A 21,919-nucleotide genomic window follows, 5' to 3' on the forward strand; every position below is an offset into this window, starting at 1 on the left:
CACCGATCTGTTGACTGCGTAACAATTTTTGAACTGACTTCCTCCAGGTAAGACAAAGCACGGCAGGTCAACTGAATTATTTGCCCTTACTATTTGATTAAATGAAGAACCTCTGACTTTGCTCTGCCTCACTATGCTTCTGTGGAGATACTCATGAGTTGTCCTCTTTCATTAGTGACATTTTGCACAGTTTGTCTCGTCTGCGGCGAGTTTTGCATCTTTTCAGAAGCTCAATCTCGGACTAAATATTCCCGGTTGATTGATGAGGATCATTTTCACGTCTGACAGCTCCAAGGTGCCGGGAGCTCATTAAAGAGACTACAAAGACATCTACGAGAATCAATTAGAGGACATGACTCATTGTAATTGTAAATGCATCGTGGGCTTTGTGCTGCGGAGCTTATCGCGCCGTGACCTTTACTGGTTTCAGTCCTGCAGCATGTGCAGGGTGAAGCTCTTTTCTGGGAGTTCATGAATGCTCTCGGTCTCACGCTGACTTCCCTTCATCTCCACTGACCTTCTCAAGCTCCCTGCTGCTCGTCTTACACATTTTCATTGACCCAGCGGCTCTCCGCCAGCGGCTGTCAGCCCGCATTTCTCAGCCCTTGTTGACACAGATGAACAATCGCAGTAGATTACTCAGTGGCTCCCTTCTCCACTTCCTAATCCATTTGCATGATAGCATCTATTTTCCCCGGCAAGACGGAGCTCTGTTTGGATTTCAGACTTAGAGAACATTTCTGTGTATTAACTGTATTATTAGCCAGGTGTTCTTTCTGATAGGAAAACACAACATGAAAGGCCAAAGTTGCAAGAATGCGATAAAGGGAAAATGTTTGCTAAAATATTTATTGCCACATATTTTCTGGCAACTTTCTACTTGGCTCGGCCTCACAGAACATAAATGACTGCAAAAACTAATTGCAGTGCTGTAATGGAAGCTTGTTTCTTTCCTAAATGGGCTTTCTGCCTCTTCCACAGGTGTCGTCGGTGCAGATGTGTGATGTGGTGAATGAGATCGAGCTGGAGAAGGAGCGCTGCGAAAATAGTACCTCCGGGAACGTCACTACAGGTGATTCTTAAAACATTTGTTCGTCTGTGTGGCTGTAAAGGTGTGCAGGAGCTGTGTAGAGGAAATGGGAGGCAGTAAGAATGAATAAATGTTGAGGTAAGGTCATCCAGTGTGGGAGTTCTGGATAAAGCAGAAAAACAGAGCACATATTTGCCAGGGACGTAATAGAATTATCTTGACTTTGCCTCAGCCAACTATTACAATAATATATCAACCTTTAAAGACTATTTCAGCCACACATCTGAAAAGAAACCAAAGCAGAGATTTGTGTAAATCTGACCATTGTGAGAACATGAAAGATGCTGAAGTGAAAACACGTTAGCCTTCTAAACACAAAGCCAACCATCGCTAGAACTAAAAAAAAAAACCCATGTCTTTAATGTAATATGACAAAGTTATAATGCCATAGATCATAAAAAAAGGAGAATTTCTTTGATTATTTATTTGACAGTAATGTAGAAACACTTAGGCTCAGTATGTACAACACTTTCCAAGAGCCCACGTGTGTTGGAAATACCGTAAGACATGGTGACTCTAGATAGTATAGATATGATGCTACTTGGATCTTGTTTCTTCTGTGTAAACGCATCCTGCAGTTCAACTGAAAAGTCCCTCAATGTTTGTCATGTGGTTGCTGGTTGCAGTTGGTTGAATTTCTTTGCTAACTTATGGTGCAAAAAAAAAAACAACCCAAAATCCTTGAAGCAACTTGTACAAAACTTTCCTCACAGTTCCCACAAGTGTTACCAATATGTGGAACAAGAAAATCTATACTTACAGCCCAGTACAGGTGAAAAGTCCTGGAATTTTTTATCACATAACTATTGGTTGCAGCTGACTTTGTCATGGCCCCTCCCTCTCCTGTGCTGCGCTCCGGCTGATTAACCTGAAGTCTTATCAAAATGATTAAAAACTCATCTTTTTGGGCGTCCACTGCCATTAAAGCCAACAAGGTCAGGCCTTTTTATCTGAAGGTTACAGCATAAACATAATCATAAAATTCGATTACGTTTCCTGGTCTCATTTGTTTGATGTTATTTTTCCATCATGTGTCCTCAGATGAGTGTTAAGGGTGTTCAAAAAACATGGGGAAAAAGAGGCCAGAATTAAAGCATTTTTTAGCCACCTTTTTTGTGTTTACTGGAAATTATGTTTTAAAGTTTGCTGAGCTCATGTTTAATCAAGTTCTGAGTAATAATTTTTGAATTTATTGTAAATTAATCAGATGATGAGCAGGGGATCAGCTCAGTCTTTGACGTTATGTTAGACCTTAAATCAGAACTAGAAATGTTTTGTTACTTAGTTTTGAGTGAGGATAAATCAGCCAAATGAAGGCAGCAGAATCAGCAGCTGCAGTGTTGAGAATTGGACTCTGAAATATGTGAGTCAAGAAATGAAACCCTATTATGGTGGCACAGTGGAAAATAAACAAAAAGAACAGGTTGTGACAGGTATAATGGGGGTTTTTATTCAACACTGACACTCAAATTCAAGCAAATACACAATGATTAGATTGTGGTCTGACACCATGATGGGGTGTGTATACAGAGTCTGGCCTCTATTGAATAAAGGTGCCTCTGTAATGCACTTTTACCCAGTAAAAATGAGTAAAACTCTAAGCCCTTCAACGTGTGCACCACAGAAGTTTTTAAACTGCAGTATCCAGTTTGTTCTCTTTCCTGTGACTTTAAGAACACAGAGAGAAACTCATCCATATTAAACTTCGCCCATGTCACCTCCATTTGCTCCCATTTTAATAAAAAATGACGACACACCGTGTGCATACTGAATGTTGCATTACGTGAAAATACAAGATCGGCTCGCGTGGAAACAGTTTTTCTTATCTCTGCAACGACCCTCATTTCTCTGCCTTCCTATCTGCTTCCTCAACAGGAAGGTAGTGGAAGTCGCACTCAGAGGTCACGTCCCGAATAAATGAATTAGCAGCTTGTGTGAGAAGCCATACGCTCACAGCCTATACAATGAGGATTTTTCAGCTATTCCTTAGTTTTCCTGGAATAGAACAGACATAAAGATAAGTATGCTTTGACAGTTTCTGTATTCTGGCATGTAGCTAACAACAAGCATGTCACAAAATGACTTTTGTTACAGACGGAAATACATCCTGAAAAAGACAGGAGCTGTTTGATTTCTGAGCTTTAGAATTCTCAGAATTAATTCCTTGCTTGTGTTTTTGTTTTTGACACCTTCCTAAGCTTCACTCTGGTGTTACAGGTCTGCTGTTGACTGACACTTTCAGGCTGTGACTTTTATTTAAAATACAGAAAAATGTTCAAAAAAGACTTTGAAGAAAGCTCACAGAGAAGCTGGTGCTTTTAGATGCCTCAGTTAGACGCTATGTCACATATCAAAAAGCCAGTTTCACTGTTTAGGCGAATGTTAGTGGAATTACAGGAAAGAAGATTAAGAATCAAGAGGACCAAAAGCTTAACTAAAGTAAGAAAAAGATGAAGCTGAAGTGTTAAAGTTATGGTTTTAAGAGTTAATAAATGGATGGAAATACATGTCTATAAAAACGTACAATATAATATGCTTTTCTTGGGCTATTGTTGTATTTACCATATGTTTTAAAAAAGAAAATGCACAGACATATAGTAATAAACTGCCATTAACAACAGAAAATTAGAGTTAGGCAACATGTTTGTGAGACTGAATATTGCACAACTTGAACAGCTCTCGTCATTGTATCACTTCCAACGGAGAAGTCCCGATAAGTCATCAGTGGTGGATTTGTAGTAAGATCGTAATCATGTGATTGCCAGCAGGCAGCTGATGTGTTCACTTGTTGTCATGGTTACAGTGACGCCGTGCCGCTATCTCACAATGATACAAAAATTTTTAACAAATCCGTGCATCCAGATTATGAGTCACATCACTGCCAAAATCTAATCGCTTGGCCTTTGTGTCATTTCTGACCTTCCCTGAAAATTTCATCCATATCCGTTGTTCCATTTTTGAGTAATGTTGCACACAGACAGACGGATTCACAGATTAACAACATATGCCAATTGTCATATAACTCTGCTATGTTCCTTGGCAGAGTAATAAAAAAAACAAAAAAAAAAGCAACTAAAATATACTTAGAATAGTGATTGTTACGGCCACAAGTAGTTGTGTGCCGTCCTGTTGTTGTGGTGTCCTCTTAAGCCTTTGTATGGGGGAGTTTGCATGCGTGGCTGTTTCAGAGTCTCTCCAGCACCCCAGCTGCGAGCCATTCCAACTAACGAGTCTGGAGTTGACGACCTGCACTGCAGCCCTGTTCTCCCCGCCTCCTGACCTTCCTGATTGGGCCACCCTCCAGCTCCCCTCCACCTCTGACCAATTGGCCCAGCCATCACCACACCTGCAGACTATACACCTGCAACCCCGCTCTTAGTCTGAGCGGCTGGTGTCTGTGACCAGTCCGTTCTGGTGCCTCTCAGTGTTTTGTTGTTGTTTGTGTGATGCGTTTCGGTCTGTAGGTTCTTTTGGTGGGTACCACAGACACTTGGGGCTTCTGCTGGCGGCTGCTGCTTTGGTGTGGAGACTGAGGCTCCAGGTAGCAGTCCACCAACTTAGTGAAGAAGCCATTCGATTTTTGAGTGTTTGTGAGCTGTGTGGTCAGTATGTGTGAATATGAGGCACCAGTTTTTGTTTAGTTCGTTTTTGCACTTTTGTATTAGTTTTGCCGCTGGTGGTGGGTGTTGCTGATGTACTTATGTTTGGCTAGGGAGGTTAGTGACTTTGTTTGTGTTTAGATAAGTTTGGAAACTCTGTTAGCCTTCATTTGGTTTTATTCTGTTCTTTGATTTAGAAGCACTCACCAGTCTTGTGTTCTTTATCACTTTTGTGTTCCTTTTGCCACTAAGCAATAAATTCATCTACCTTAACCAATAAAACTGTGGTTATTTTGTTACATCTAGACAAGAGGTTGGACTACAGAGGTTGGATCGTAACAGTTATAAATAATCAAACTTTTTGTTGTACGTTTCTCATTTAAACTGTATTCTGCAAAAAGTACAATATTAAGATGAAGTGAGAGGAGTAGCTGAGTAAATGTACTGAGCTACTTCGTCTAATCATTTTTACTGGGAGTCGTGTGTTTATCCACAGTTCAGATAATTCAAGAATAAACTTCCTACTCTCCGTCTGCACTCAAATCTCTCATCCAAACACTGCAGTTCTTCTTTCCTTCCTTTCCCTCCTTACCCCTTTACTTTCTTCTCTCAGCATTACCTTCCTTCCTCCTAAAATAAAATCTCTGAAGCAATTTTGAGTGTTCTAATGCGCCTTCCAGTTGCAGCATTCGGTAAGCAGCCTATGAATGAGTTTCTGATGTAAATCACTGACAGAACGCAGTCGCTGCACACCGTTGATTGTCAGCTGTGTCCTGTTGAACACATCATATAATTGTGTCAGTGTATGGTTGTGTGAGTCACACTATGAGTAATGTCATTTTAATGTTGTTGTTGTCTTGTCCCGGCAGGTTGCCAAGGCATGTGGGACATCGTGGCCTGCTGGCCTTCAGCCAGGGTTGGAGAGGTGGTTACAATAACCTGCCCCACGTACTTCAGCTACTTCAGTGACCAACAGAAAGGTAAAATCATCTACATTCATTAATACTCTGAACCAAGCAGTGTCTGTGTGTTTGTTTGCTCCGTGTTTGCTGTATTTTTACTTACTGTGGCCTCATTTTTCACTGCAAGATAAAGTCCTGTGCCTAAATGGAAGCAGCACAACCTGATATAAAAGTAGGGAAAATTCAATAATGTGTTCTGTGCAGTGCAGCAACTTTATAATAGAATAAATCACAACAAAAAGAAGAAATGGATGTTGAGTTTCTTTGATTACTTATTTATCAAGAATGGGGGGAAAAAATGGACTCGGTGTTTACAACATTTTTCCAAGGACTCCTAACTTTAACCAATACTTGAAAAAACTGGTGACTACATACTCTAGACGTTCTACTGCTTACATTTTTCATTTATTTACATACTTACCTCCTATCTGCTCTGGGTAAACACAGCTTGCAGTTCAACCCAGTTAGGCCAAAAAGTACCTGAATGTTTGGGTTGTCGCTGCTTGTGGCAGCTGAGATAGTTTTACAGAATCTGGTCAATGCAAACAATTTATTTAAGGCAAATTTTAAAATGAGATATGTATAATAAAGTGATTTTGATTAAATCTGCAAAATTTAAGCTTAGAATTAGTTAATTTTTGTAATGGAGTGGAAACATGGACGAGTAGAAATGTTTTTTTGAGATTCTACAGTTTCTATGTTACAAGATGTAAATTTGACAATTAAAAAATAAAGCATGTCTTTTACACCCACTGGGAGGTTCTAGAGCTTACAGGGTTAATGCAAATACACAATGCAGAGAAATAAATATTTTCTATGTGATATGTTTGGTTGATTATTTGAGCAGACAAAGTTGTTGTGTTGCCATAACATTGTACAAAACTAAGATTTTCCACTTGAGAACAAAAAAAAACAAAAGAATCATTTAAAGGTATGGTCAGTCACTTTCATCCAGTACAGTTTTTTTATTCCTGGTTCTGTAAAGTGGCTCAGATTAATTCCCACGACACTATCACAGTGTGTCTCATGCACACTGAATACCAACAATCTTTCTTCAGATTTATAGGAATCGTTTATTTTATCCGGCACCTGTTTCGGTGCAAACAGGTCTACAGGTGTTCTAACAGGACATTTATGTAACTTTAAGACATTTGCATATTGATTGATTGATTTCTGTTTCTCTAACTGTGAGTGTTTTGACATTTAAACATGTGTTTGCATACGAGGAATGTTGAAATAGCGACTGTCCTGCCTTTTACTGATAAAGGTCCTTGATACTGGTTGACAGTTGCAGAGGAATCTGCAGCACTCTGACAGTCATTATTTTTTTCATCTCTTCTTGGCCGTTGGCTCTGTTCTTGAAGAACACCTGAGTCATTCCATCTCATTTCAACAAATCTGAGGAAATTTTGTTGCATGACCTCCTCTGATCATCTCCAAACTTTTTTTTTTAACTATCCCAACATAAGAATAGATTACTTGCAAAGTTTTAACATCATATGATTGCTATTTGCTAAGTTATAAAATATTTAAATCCCTATTTTTCCACTCGGAAATTGATATGTTAGGTAGAAAGGCTTGATTTAGGAAGATAATACTGGGAACTGACTGATGATATAGACTTACAAGTGATCTGAAGGGTTCAAACACCTTAACAATAGAGCAGGAAAAAAAAATTTGGAATGAATATACCCATTTCTCTGTGGTACAGGGCAATTTAAAAATTTGGCGAAAATGGCATTTTTCAAGAATTTAGGCATTTTTTTCACAAATTTTAATAAGTAACAAGGTTCATATGTTATAAAAATCTCAAAGTACCTTAAAAGTTCTCTTTAACCTAAAAATATCCAAGAGCTAGCTAGTCTCCTTAGACCTCAAAACGATGCCTATTTATGAAACAGACTGAAAAACACCATACATATATTGGCACAGAAACCAATGTGGGACATGGAGTAGAAACATGAAACTTTGTCTGTATAACAATAAACATCCGAATAATTGATATCTGAAGTATCAACATTGTTTCTTGAATCCTTCATGGCCAATTTAACCAAGAAATGCACTATGTTTTATAGGCGTTTTTTTAGGAATTCTAACTAATATATTGCAGTTAAAATGAGTTATATTGCCTTAGGTCCCATGTAAAACATGTAATTTGTCCCCAACTTATCACACCACTATTTCTGTCCTTTGAACTGCTTGAATTTCTCTGAAATCAGGCCATCATCTGCACCAGATATGTGGTACTGTCCACCACGGCGTGTTGAAGGAGCAGTGATTGGACAGAGGATGTGGGCTGTAGGCACCCACACTACGTCATCCTTTCTAGGCCATGTGAACTTCTTGCTGGGACCTTTTGGGTGCATGAATTTCACTTGCAAATCTTCAAATTCAGCTGATAAGTCAAATACGATACCGAGGCTGTCCTGAGAATGCAGTCTGGGAGTGATGCCATTTCTTCTTATTCAGTTACTGTATGAAAGAAAAAACAATGTCTATATAATAATTAACTTCAGATATGCCCTTTGTAACTTATACTACGATGCTGATGCTTCAGATTCATCTTTCATCTTTAGTTGGTCATGTAAATGGTTCCTAAAAACAAAAACGAGGATCAAAATGTATAGTAAATTGATTCAGCAGTTGCTCATCTTTGGCACAAGAAACAAATATGAAAGTAAGTTCACACATACTTCACACATACTAGTTCCTCCAAAAAAAATTTGAACCGCGTACCATGTATCCCACATGCACTTTTTAATGCCTAAAGTTAGGCTATTTTGGGTCTACACCTGAGTTCAACAGCCTATAAATCAATAAATAAGCTTTATTTTAATGTTTTAAAACTTTTACCTTATGCAACTTTCATTAGTAAAGAAGAAAATTCATTCTTTCAATGTCTTTTCACAAGAATAAGTCCTAAAATAGAGGCATGAAAAACCCAAAATAAAGTCGCCCATGAAATAATAAGGATATTTTGGGAAATTCCACAGTCCAGTATTTTTTATTTTCATTCATTTCTATACTTTTCTCACCAGAAGGGTAAAAGTTTTGGAAGGGGAAAAAATTCTGACCATGTAAAAGGAGTATAAATTGCTTTTTTTAGTAGTTTAAAACCCTAAAATCATAGGCGAGGATTAAGTTTGGACTGACTATGGGTATTAGATTAGATCATTACTGCTTATACTGTATGTTTATAACCATAATACTTTGCATTTGTTCATAAAATTACCCAAATAAAGCCCAAAAAATTTTTTGGGAGGATCTGAGAAAGTGGTGCAACAAGCATTTGTTGAATTGACATGGAATGACTCACCTGCTCGTTTTTTATTCACTTTATTCTACCATCATGGTCTTGACCTAATGCAGCACCACCAGTTTTTCCTTGATTTTTTTAATGTATTTGCGTGCAGTGAAGCCTTTGGGTGGACACTGAAAAATGAAATTATTTGCATGCATGCAAATGGCCATTTACAATATTGATTGGATGCCTGACCACTGGCTGCTCCATTAATGTTTAATAGGGGGTGGTCAAATGCGTTCACCAAATATGTTGTGGTGGCACACGAAGACCAAAAATGTAACGACTGAATTTCAGGAGTTCTATTATGCTGCTATAGTACAGATACCAATTAAAAAATATTTCAACATGAGAGTTAGAAGACCACATGGTTTCTTATTTTACAGTTAAAAGAGCTGATTTATCTGATGTGCATAGACTAATGGAGGTTATTTAAGTTAATACTATTAGTTGTTGCATTTATTTGGAGGACCACTGCTCAAAATAGTCCAGGAGAAAAGATGCTGCAGAGTGTTTGATTTATTTATGATTCCCTAAACACTGGAAACTCTTTCCCTGTGTGATGATAATTCATTTGACTTCAGCTACCTGTTGCCATATTTTGATAGTTTCTATAACAGTCAGCTCCTGCTCTATAACACATTCACAGACAGAATAATTTTACTGCACTTACAATCTCCCAATACACTATAACTTGATATGACAGAAAATTATTTTGACTTTCGTAAATGGATCAGACTTCTATAGTAAAACAATATTCAGCTTAGATGAGCTTGAGGTTCATCTGTGTAGCAAATGATTAAAGTGTGCACAGTGTTTTTTTTACCACTGAACAATGATCAATCCTGTCTCCATGTTGGGTTTAATTAAGATTATAGTGACTGGAGATACCACAGTGTTGTGCATAAAGGTGTGCAGGTCTTCTTTGGAGACACTCATATGGATTCTGTTGCTGTTTGAGGCTGCAGATATGTACTTAATTGAGAGGAAAGACTCCTATAAACAGCTGGAGGCAACTAAACTTCAGCTGATGTTAACATTTTGAAGTCTGTGTGTGCACTTCTATCATTTTAAAGGCATGCAAACTGTGTCTTTACTGCCTTCTGTTAACAGCTGATTGCTACACATCTGTTTTAGTCATCAAATGCTGCTTTCACTTGAACTCGTACACCACAGTTGCATTCACTGAAACTTGGACGTCGGCATTCCAGTGAAAAACCAGTCAGACCCAGGGTGGCCACATGGCTCACTAATGAGACATCAGTCGTTGCTGTGGTTCCCCTTACATCCGCCTTAGAAGTGTCTCTGCACCCACAGAAAGCTTAAAAAGGCAAGAAACTCAAAGGAATGTAGATTTAATCTTTTTATGAGCCTCATAATGAGCATCAGTTCATCATTAGTTATAGCACTAGTCTGTAAGATTTCAGAGCTTTTACTTTTATGCAATGATCCCGTCAAAGGCTGAGAAGAACGGGCTGCTGTACTTCACGTGTCCTTGTACAAAGCCCTGGAAAAACAGAAAAACAACAGTGCTGACCCTGTGAATTAGTGCGGTGCATTAAAAGAAAACAGATGACATGTCCCTGATAGATTTCACGGTACATGAAACTCGGGATAAAAGTTCATCCAGGTTACTGTAAACACTATGTAGTGTTTACAGGAGCCAAATAAAGGAGTAGATTTAAAGTCTCCATGTAAACTCAGTCACAGATTACACTCTGGGTTTAAGAAAACAAGGAGGAATCCAGCTCATCCTTTAACCTTTATGTTGGAAGAAGCACAGACGCAATGAGATGATTCACGGGCTGCAGATAAGAAAAAGAAACAACGTCTTAGTTCTCAACAGCTTTTCTCTCGGCTCTCTTTATACGGTAAACATTACTTCATTGACTCATTTTAGATCATTATTTATCTTGTTTTTCAAAAACTAGATTTTTTTTTTTACATGGATTTTTTTTTTTTTTTTTTTTTTTGCAATTTTGTCTTGCTTGTCTGATTCTGAGTACTTTCTGGCATTTCTTCCTTTTCTTTTAAAACCTTCATGTGTCCTTGTTTGCTGCTTTCATGACATCAGCTCCTCCACCGCATGAAAATTTGTCTGAGACCTTCAGATTTTTCTCTGACACAGCTTCACATTCCCGGCTAAACTGAAGCTCCTGACTCTGTGACTCTTGCATGAAAATAAAAGACAAAATGACTTTAAGATCGTCACCACCGCTCTGTTTAAATGGTGACGCTTGATGATGCTTTTCAGCGCATTTGTGACATAAAGGTGGTGGCTCTAGATATTGTACATATTTTGCTGCTTAGATTCCAGGCTTGTCACTTTTCTCTTCAATGCATACACAGCCTGCAGTTCAGCCAAAAAGTCCCTGAACTTTTGTCATGCAACTGCGTGTCACAGCAGAGTCACTGATGACTGACCAGTGCAGAATTTTCATTTGCTACAGAATCAGGTTAATATAAATGTGCTGATTTTTAATTTTTTTTTTCGATGAGACTTGTCCAAAAAAGTAGTTTTTATTTAAAAAGGCTTAAATTTGGATGAGGTCTGCGTAGTGCTATGGTGGTTAGCACTGTCGCCTTGCAGCTAGAAGACGTCTGGTTCAAATCTCAGCCTTCTTGGGATCTTTCTGCATGGAGTTTGCATGTTCTCCCTGTGCATGTGTGGGTTTTCTCCGGGTACTCCGGCTTCCTCCCACCGTCCAAAAACATGCTGAGGTTAAGTGACAATTCCAGGCGAAAGTGCTAACCACTACGTCACTGTGCAGCCCAAGATTCTCTTCGTGTTTACGATTTCTGCCTCGGATAAATGATGCAGTTATTTAGAATTTTCAAAAAGATAACATGCTTGTCAAACCCCTGAGTGGGTGTTGGGGTTCTGAGACTTTTCAGTTGCACCAGGAGCACAGGATTTTTATTTTTTTACAAGACCTGAGTAGACCAAATTATTTATTCACGATGAATTTTTAAATGAGTCACATAAAATAAAAGGATTAGTATCAAGGATAATTCAAACATGTTGCAAATTTCAGTCACTCCAACAGCAGAGCACTTCTCTATTCACTCCCTGCTCTTCTTTCAATGCTCTGCAACAAAAAATGCCAAACCAATCATGAGTTGTGTTCATTCTCGGAGCTGATCGCTTTCTTTTTTAGACTGTCATCCTTCCTCTGAGTTAATTTTTTTATCTGGAGCATCAGAAACTTGTCTTGAATGCCTTCTAGGTTTTTCTGTCATAACTGTAGCCTTCTGATGTTGCCAAAGATACAAGATTTTAAACGGGTATAACGATAAACCTTCACTGTAATCAGATTCATTAGAAAAAACAAAAAGTTCCTCGTTCCACAGCACAGCCATAAAACCATTTATGACTAAGCTGCAACCGTCACAGGACAAAAATTCAGGGACTTATCAGCTAAACGACCGGCTGTGTTTATACAGAGCAGAGAGGAGACAAGTATGGCAACAAATTAAAAAGATAAGTAGTAAAACATCTGTAGTATGTAGAGTTGCCATTCTTCCCCAATATTGGTAATACCTGTGGGTACTTGAAAAAATGTTGTACGTGTTGAGCCCGGGTTTTAAGCCCAAGTAATTTCTGGGATGTGAGGTTACACGGGAAGGTGCCATCTGACAGTTTTAGTGAGGTTTAAAACAAAAAAGTGAGCCATCAACTAGTAAGGTTTCCTTAGCACTCTTTTTGGTCGAGTAAATATAAATTCAGATTTGCTTTTTGGTTTACTATTAATAATGAATTTTTGTACTTCTGTTGACTTGGTGCTGCTGAACTGCTGGTCTGACTGTGGGCATCATGGTGCCTTCAGATACGTGGACTATATAACATGACGAAGTTTTATACAAGCATAAATCATTTTCGTAAAATCATAACAGTTCAGTTATTGTCATACCATCAGTGATCCATGCTTTGAGGATAAAGAGGCCATATTTTGCCCTCTTTCCAGTGGATTATGGAGTGTTTTATCTGTTTCTGACCATCTCAGCTTCATATGGAACCTGTAATTCCTCTATTTGACCTCCAGACCTCCCTATCCTTCATTTTTAGACACCAGCCAGTGCTCACTTATTGTCCAATTTAAGGGCTGGTCCTGCTTTTGACCTTGTGGACGGCTTCACAAACAGATCAACTTGATTTCTTAATTCTCCTGCTTTTCCATTTTGCACTATCTGGTGTTTCATTTTGAACTGTTTTTATTTTTTGAAACGTATGACGATCTACTTTGATGAGTTCTTTTAATTTGAATAGTTAAATGAGACCTAATCTGCAGTTTTCTTTTATCAAATCAAGCACGTGTCACAGAGGTAGGCCGTGATGCAGCAGTTTAGATAATGTTTCCTGACCCAAACCTCAACAAAACCTTTTTCCTCTCCTTTCTGAGAGTCATTTTCAAATTGGTGCAGATGGATATCCATTTCTTTTTCAGCACCTGTGAGCTTTTTCCCCCGATCCTCTTGAGCTCCTGCCTCTGCGACAGAACAAGTCAGTGCTCATTTTTGCTCCCTGGCTGAGAGAAGGACTAATATCCAACTGTCGACAGCAGCATTAAATCCAAAATGATGGAGCTTTTATCTACTCCCAGCAGCAGATGTTACCTCATTTTAAAATATATAATGCAGATATAGATCATATACAGACCCGACAACGAGATGAGTGAGATACTAACTTGGAAATATTTTTGCAGCTGAAATGGATTGCAGCAGGTTTTCACAGAGAAAAGATCACATTTGCAAAAAAGACCAAATCATCACTTTGCATTCCATCAGACTTCAGTGGAAATGGAAATGTATAATTCCCAGGCCAGTGTCCGTCCTTCCCTCCCTTTGTACTGCACATCCCCACCCTGTTATCTTCTGGTTATCATATAAATGATTTATGTCCCGTATTCACCTCAAAATATAACAAAAATGGCTCACTTCCACTCATCCTTCTTCCACCAGAGAAATAATCATAGATTTCTTTGAATCTTGGTCACAACTATTTCAATTTGCACATTTTTGGTCTTGCCAGGAGTTACATGAGAAAGTTGATACCATTCTCGCTACGCTAAATCTAAACCCACAGGTGGCAGCTGGTTTCCTATACCAGTCAGAAATTGCTCAACAACAAAAAACTAGAAGAAATTGTGCAAGTCTGTGCAGAGGTTTAAAAAAAAAATCGGCTTCCTGTCACCTGAAAAGGAACCACGGTCACAGTTTTGACCCGTTTCCAGGCTTCAGGCTAAGCTAAGTTAATGTTCTTCATGTTCAATGGACCTTGGAGTCATAAAGAAAGCGAATAAGTGCAGTTCTCAAAATGTTTAACTCGCCCTTTAAACTGTGGTGAGCTTGTGATGAAGTGTCTCCCTGCCACTGAACCAACTACAACACTACTTTCTATTTTCGTCTGTCAATCTGCCGCTTTTGATTCTCAGCATTTGTCACAGTTTTGAACATTTTCACTGCTTTTCATACACATTTGTCAGTTTGTATCCAAAAACCTTGACTTGCTGTGTTTGAGCTGTTTTACCGCGAGCATATTTCCAGCCTTTAAACAGCCAGTAAAATTACCATGAGCCATTTGTGAATGCTCAACTGTTGAGGATGCACTCTTTTAAGCATGAGCACTTCACAGATGCAAAAAGCATATTAGAGACTCGGGGAAATGTGACACTTCAGAGATGAAAGATGTACTTTCAACCCCGTATGTATTGATGCCAGCATGAAAGAGGATGAATTCACTGAAAATAGCAAAAACAAATAAATAATTCCTGTAATGCTTTGAATGGACTTGGAAGTTTAAGATCAACACAAATAATGTTATTAATCCTGCAAGGAGGAATTCTATTTTTGCATATCCCAGCTTGTTCAGATGCCGAGGTCATAGTGGAGCATCAGGCATGGTTGGGTCCTTACTCAATTTTTTTTATTTTAAAATATATTGCCTATTATATGAAATGCAGTTCAGGCATTAAATGTTTTTGTGTAACGTTAAGAAAACCCTCGTTTTTCACAAGTATGGTGCACACAAGCAATCCACTCACACGTTTACAATAAAAAAAGAATTCAATACATTTAGATTGCTTCACATTGTTACAAATGGTAACTCTAATAAGAACAGTGTGTTTTCTTTGTAAGGTGGAGACATAGTGGTAGTTTTCATGAAGCTGGGAGCAATGACAGCTTTGAAACATTGTGCCGGACAAGGAAATAAACATCCAGTTTTCCTATAAGAGAAATTATTTGTTTTGTGGTGCAGAAATGAATACATCAGATTAGTATTCATAGTCCCGAAAGCTTTGTTTTCTTCTAGTTCCACAGTTTTACAGTGTAGTTTTAGTTTGAAGAAAAGGTTTAGGGTCCAAATACTCACTCAGATCTCCTAAGATGTGGCTGTATGGAAAGTGATAAAGTACTTTGTTAGATTTCATTCTGGTTCTGCAGCAGAATTTGGTTCATTTTCAAATATAAGTGTGGTTTGGTTTGATAACTGCCAACATTTCAAATTAAGCGTGTCAAATGAATCATCCTCAAATTATAAAGCTGCAATCAATAATTTATTTTGTTTATTTGCTTCTGAAAACATCAAATAATGTGTCAGTAGAATAATGTGTCAGTAGTGTGTTTATTAAAGCAAAAATAATATTACACATGAATATTATATTTTTTTCATTAGGCTAGGTGGATCTGGTGCTGCAAATTGAGGCAAATCTCGTCTTTTAAAAGTAAATTCTTCACATGTACTTCCCTCTATACTCTCATATGCACAGAAAGTCCAAAAATATTCATGATCTTTTCTTGATATTGAGCTTGAGGTGCTTTTGCTCATCTCATATGTCTCTTAGATTAAAAACACAAGTTGAATTTCATCTAGAGCTCCTCCTGTGTAACTGCTTCACTTTTAATAGGAGAAATGAATAAAAAATATCAGCTTTAACTGTTATTTAACTCATATCTTTTCCTGTGAAAGTTAATTTGCTCACTTGGTCACAGGTTTTTTTTTAACTTGTCACAGCAGCTCGGTTATAGTTGACGCCACCGTCGGGCGTCAGGAATAGAGCCGAGTTAACCAACCATGCTCCCACATCCAGAAATAAACAGGTTTCTGTCAATTCAGTGGACATTACATTCATTTATGCACCCAAATTTCTATTTGCCCAACTTCTCTGACCTACAAGTCTTCACCTGCTTGCTGAAGTGTTGCTTAAAATTACAAGGACTTGCTTTTTGTTTCCAAAAGGGAGCGTGAAAACAAATCTACATCCTCACAGCATCAGTAAACACACAAACATGCTGCAGATAAGTGAGAAAAACATCAGCAGGGAAGATGAACACCTACTAGATTCCCATCCGGTTCTGAAGCTGTCACCTAACACAGTGTTTTTTCTGTTTTACCTCCTGTGACTGTAATTGTTCTGACATTTTGAGTCCCTCTTGTCAGTGAACCTTTCATGATCACAGGAATTTACTACTTTCCAGTCATTTTTCCCTCAACTCTGCTGGACATCAGCTCTATTTTAAAAAGCATTGGATGCATTTATCACAGATTTAACCTGTACAGATGTGTCTGCAACATGTTATACTGCTGATTATAAGAGGCCAGTACATTAAACCACAAATGCAACAGAATTTTCAACATAAGAAAGAACAAACAGCTGTTCACTATTTTTCTGGCTGCTCCACTGAGCAATTAATCTTTCTTTATGAGAGCTAAATATGGCTGCTTATCTGTGTGAATAATCGTATTCACAGTCGTAATACAGTTGTTTAAACTTCACTTACTGTCTCCTACATCCGCTTTTTTGTATTGGAGTGCAGGTAACCATAGTGATCCAGCTTCAGAGTGACCAGACTGACACCGTACTCATAAGAAAAAAAAGTCATTTTTTAAAATGCTCAAAGCCAACAAATCGTGTGACTCGCCTCCAAAAAAAACTGCCGCAGTGATTGTATTGTATCACACCATTCATTTCCTGACCTTAACCAACCTTAACCATGGAGGTGCCAAGGTCAGAAAATGAGTCATTATTGCAGCACGACTGAGCAGCAAAGACCTCAGGTGCCAAATCCCTACATGTAACCTCAGAAAATGATTCCGCTTCTGGCTGTGTTATGGCAAGAGAGCTTGACAGAGTGCACCTGATAAAAAGCTGTAGTAGAAGCATGAGATTTGGTTTGAAAGTCTGTTTACTGACAAGCCTGCAGGACAGATCGCCAGCTTTGGGTGTGCTGAGCTTCCCGAGCTGTCAGAGTTTTTCACCTGGACTGCGGTTGATTTCTGAGCAGCAGACTTGACAAAAACCGACATTTGAAGCTGTGAAATTCATTTAAAATCAAATACTTGTTGGAAGCTCTGGGGAGACCCGTCTTAGCTACTGCACCGCGCTGACATGGGAAATGAAAATGAGTTTCTCTGAGTGTAGGGGACATTCACACATCAAAATTCTGCTTTAAGAAGTATCTATTTTTCCAGTGTTTGTTGAGCTTCTTAAAACAATAATGATTCAACTTTATGTTTACTATTGAGGCCATAGTGGGTGGTATTATTGGAACACTGGACTTCATTACATTTAAAAAGTGTTGCTCACCTCATTAACATGCATGAGATGTTTCTTTTAAATCCAGGTTTTAGATTGGATTAGGTTTCACAGATGCTAAGGAAGTAGCCAGCAGAATGTATTTAACATTTTTGAGATGCCATCGAGAAAGTAATAAAGTTCTGAATTATATACAATGACAGTGAAGTCGTGAGGAGCTTTGTGGCCAGTAATTGAATGTGGGACTATTTGGAAAGACAAACAGCTTCATAAAATACAATTTAATAATGGAGCGGCAGGCTCAGCAAAAGTCTGATGGCATTATCGCCCGTGAATCCAGCAGCGCCGCTAACAAGAAAAACAAACAGCCCATGCAAATAGCGCAGCGCAGGAATTCACCTTCAAACTCCAGACAAATAAGCCGAGATGGAAACGGCTTGAAGTGAACTCTTCTGGAGGCATGCAAAGACGTGGACGGAGGCTGCAGCTCTGTGACAAATCTCTCTAAATCCACAACTTCAGAAACAAACTGAAAACTTTCTCCACACATACTGAGGCAGTAATGACAGGTTGATATGTCAGCTGGGCTTTCACCATTTTGACATTTCCAGGCTTAGAGGGCGCCGGTAAAATGTGACCGAATGGCCTCTGGGAGCAGATGATGACCTGTCTGTCTGTCTGTCTCTACATATACTCTGCAGTGTTACTTCATATGTACTTTACAGTAAAATACAAAATAAATGTTTTTCCTCCATTAGCAGTCCACCTGCATGGACCATGTTGTTCCACATATTTGGTGAGAACTCAGAAATCGAAACTCGGTGAAAAACTGATTAAATCTGTGCTCAGTACTTTGTTTTATGATCTTTCCATCAGTTATACTTTGTGTTTAGTGCTTTTCCTATTATATTTTCCACCACTTCTTTATGTTAAAGGGATTTGTGGAGGTTTGGCGCATTTTGCTTTTCCAAGTCCAAGGTTTGAGGACAGAGGACGTTGTACAGTTGCAAAGCAAGATCGTCTTCTCTCGTGTTAATTTTGGCAGTTTCCACTCATGATAGCAAACATACTTTTGCACGAGCATGGGAAAGGACTGCAGAGCTTGTTTAACAAATTACTTTAGTAAAACAGGCCCCAGACTCTAAACCCCCTTGAGGAAAACTTGTAATTTGCAAAATATAATTTGACTTTCTCGTTAGCAGATGAACTATGAGGGTGAGCCCGGTGAACAACATGTCTGCTGAAAATCAGCGTGTTAGCACTGTGAGCATTTGAACATGCTGATGAGCTCTGCCGTGCCTCGGCTTCACAGGAAGAGCTTGTATGGCTGTAAACTAATTAACAGGATTATATTCACTCTTGTTTTCCATCAAACTATAAATCTGGTGTCAAAATCGTCGTCAAACTTGGATCTGTTACTGCCGAGGAAAACGCCAAACCTAAGCTTAAAAGGAGCTTGTTTGAATTTTTCTCTTAAAGTACAACAACATGATTGCATATCTTATGTGGGTGCAGAGGCAGACGTGTATATTTCAGCTTTTCAGGAAAAAATATTAGGAAAAATCATATAGATCAAATGAGAGAAGGATTATTTTGTATTCCAGCACTTAGCGGGTTTTCAGGAAGGCAGAGGCACATTTTCAATAAAGAAAAATCTATATTGGACAGAGCTCCAGTGAGCCGATGCTATCTGTCACACTAAGAAACCACATCTGAATGCATGCCATCATCGCTCAAGCTACACTATCTGTGAACATATCTGATCAGTCAATCAATGCCGTCACATGAGTCAAGCGAGATCTGGGGACAACATGCACCTCTGAGCGCTGAGAGATTGGCATCAGGCAATTTACCAACGCAGAGACGACCACAGCGGTTAGAAGTGGTTATCAGCAGTGCTATTTTTTTGCAGCATGAAGGAACAGAGTTTCACTTTCACTGCAGGTTTGTTCTGAAATCGCTGCTGAGGATGCTCCCCATGCGAAAAGACACATTGTCTCGGGTGACCATGACCCAGTTCGGTGGAGTTGTCTTTTCCTCTCTGCAAATGGCTCTACGCTGCGGCCGATGGCGGTGTTCCACTTACACAACCTGACAGCATCCTGACAAAACCTTCCTCCTGCATGAGAATTCACAGATTAAGCTGCTAGCGACGGTAATGGGACTCTCGGAGGAGGCAGCCTGTGAGCTTCTCCTCCTCTCTGCTTTGTCTGCGCAAAGGAAAACAAACAGATTAGCAGATTATATTATACTTACGAGCGTGGGCAGAAGAACAAGCAGAGTTTGTTTATGCCATGACTTTACTGCAGTGTTTATAATGAGAAACTCAACAAGAGGAAAAGTATCTTTGCAATGCTTTTCTGCCAATTTGTTTCTCAGAGGGTGTTGAAGATGATACTATTTGTTCTGCAAGCATTGGCTGATTGCAGGGTTTATAGAGAAATATTGCTTTTCTTTTACTGAGTTGTTTGTTTTCAGGGTGTGTAGTGGGATTTGATGGGCTGTTGGGTAATATTGCATCATATTTAACACTCCACCCTCTGAATCGCAAGCAGTTTCTCAGCACCTTTGCTGCTCCTATCACATTTTTACTCACTGTGGCCTCATTTTTCACTGCAATATAAAAGCTTGCGCCTCTATGGAAGCAGCAGAGCCATGACTACAAATAGAAAACAATTCCAAAATGTCTTTTTTTGCAGTATTACAAAGTTATGACATAAATCATGATAAAGGAAATAACCAAAGTGAAATGACTTTGATTGTTCATCTTCCAAAAATTAAAAAAAGAATCAATGTGTATAATATTTTTTGAAGTACTCACAGGTGTTACCAATGCAAATAAGAAAAACATGGTGTTTCCACGTACTATAGATATTCTGCTACTTAATTATTTTTTAATATTGCTTCCATACTTGTTGCTCATTTGATCTGTGTAAGCAAAGCCTGCAGTTCAGCCAATACTTGAGCATAGTAATTGTTTTGTAACATGACTGTTTGTCACAGTAGGGGCACAATTAGCTTCTCAGTTGTATCAAGGAGTGTCGAATTTTTTGTCTTTTTTTGTCTTTTACAGAATGTAGTTATTGTAAATGCTTTGTTTTTTAGCTTTTTAAAAAAATGAGACCTGTAGAGTAGAGTGATTTGGATCAAGTATCATGCTTTTATGCTTAGATTTGGTTGCGTTTCCTGATGAAACAGCGCATGCCAAATGGTTAGTTCATAGACAGCTGGAAAGTTAAAAAAAACACTCCTCTCAGTTTTTTGGCTCCGATAAATGGTATGATTTGTCATGATTTTTAAAATGATAACAATTGGAGTGCGCCCAGACAAATGTAAGGCTGTATTGATATCATGACTCTACAGGGATACAGAATCAAGTGTCTCTCTGTTGTTTGTACATGAAAATATCTAATACGTCAGAAACTCCAGACAGATTCATATCAGTGTTTTATTCTCTGAAAAGGCCTTAAATCCAGGTGACGTCACTCAGCTTAGAGGTGCTTTTCTTTCCTCCCCCTTTCTGCCATTCTGCAATACTTTGCAGTGCAGCAATAAATCTGAAGTTTACCGCTGAGACTACAAACGCACAAAGATTACTTCACGTCAGCTTTAGTCAATGTTTTCGTTCGGGATCCTCAGGGGGATTCAGCCCACTCCTTCCTGCAGCAGCATTTCAAAAACCCGCTGAAAAGTTCTCTGCTGACAGGAGAGAAAAGAGGAGGATGTTGGTTTAATGAGACTGATCCTCTGTGTGGTTAATTATGCATCCATGAATGTGTGGTTCACAAACAGAAAAACTGAGAAAACGATAAAATAGGAGAAGGTAAGGGAGAATCTGCAAGCTTCAAGTGAGCGTGATGCTCAGACGCAGCCACAGCAGAAACAGACAATCTTACATCACAATCACATGACCTCTAGCTAACAGAGCATGGTGCTTTACCAACCTGCTGCTGCACAGTCTCTCCTCCACAGCTCATTGCCTGCATATGGTAACATTTAGTCGCAACTGGTGAACACACTCAGAGCCGCTTGGCTGTCAGTCCACATTGTGGTAAAGGCCTCATTTGGATTTAAGCTGTTTACACGAACCTTTGATGCCCCAGAAATGAATAAACCATGAATAAAAACCATGAATAAACCAGATCACAGACTATTTCTGGAGCTCCTTTCACAGGGCATTTCAACCGCAATTAACTGCAGCAATGTGTTTCTTTAACTGAGCAAAAGGAGGTTAATGTTATTACAACAATTTGTTGGCATTTGTGTCTTTCTAGGAACTTTTGATTAATTGCAGTGCATTCAGGAGTGACACGCAGAGGTGAGGTGACCGCAGAAGCCCATGAAGGAAATCTGCAAAAGAAGAAAGAAAAATAACTCCACTAAATTAGAAACAAACATAAGAGCACAGTTCCAAACACAATCCAGTAATGGAG

The 21,919-nt window shown here is 38.8% G+C and overlaps 1 protein-coding gene across 1 annotated transcript in view; it reads left to right on the top strand.

The window, feature by feature from the left end:
• The window catches only part of vipr1b (vasoactive intestinal peptide receptor 1b), a 57,720-nt gene that overhangs the window by 9,164 nt on the left and 26,637 nt on the right, over nucleotides 1-21,919 (top strand). The window contains exons 2-3 of the mRNA XM_022209712.2: nucleotides 982-1,072; nucleotides 5,559-5,669. Coding sequence (XP_022065404.2) covers nucleotides 982-1,072; nucleotides 5,559-5,669 — 202 coding nt within the window. The remainder of the gene's footprint in view (nucleotides 1-981; nucleotides 1,073-5,558; nucleotides 5,670-21,919) is intronic.

The sequence above is a fragment of the Acanthochromis polyacanthus genome, chromosome 20, assembly GCF_021347895.1.
Source record: "Acanthochromis polyacanthus isolate Apoly-LR-REF ecotype Palm Island chromosome 20, KAUST_Apoly_ChrSc, whole genome shotgun sequence".
Classification (NCBI taxonomy): Eukaryota; Metazoa; Chordata; class Actinopteri; family Pomacentridae; genus Acanthochromis; species Acanthochromis polyacanthus.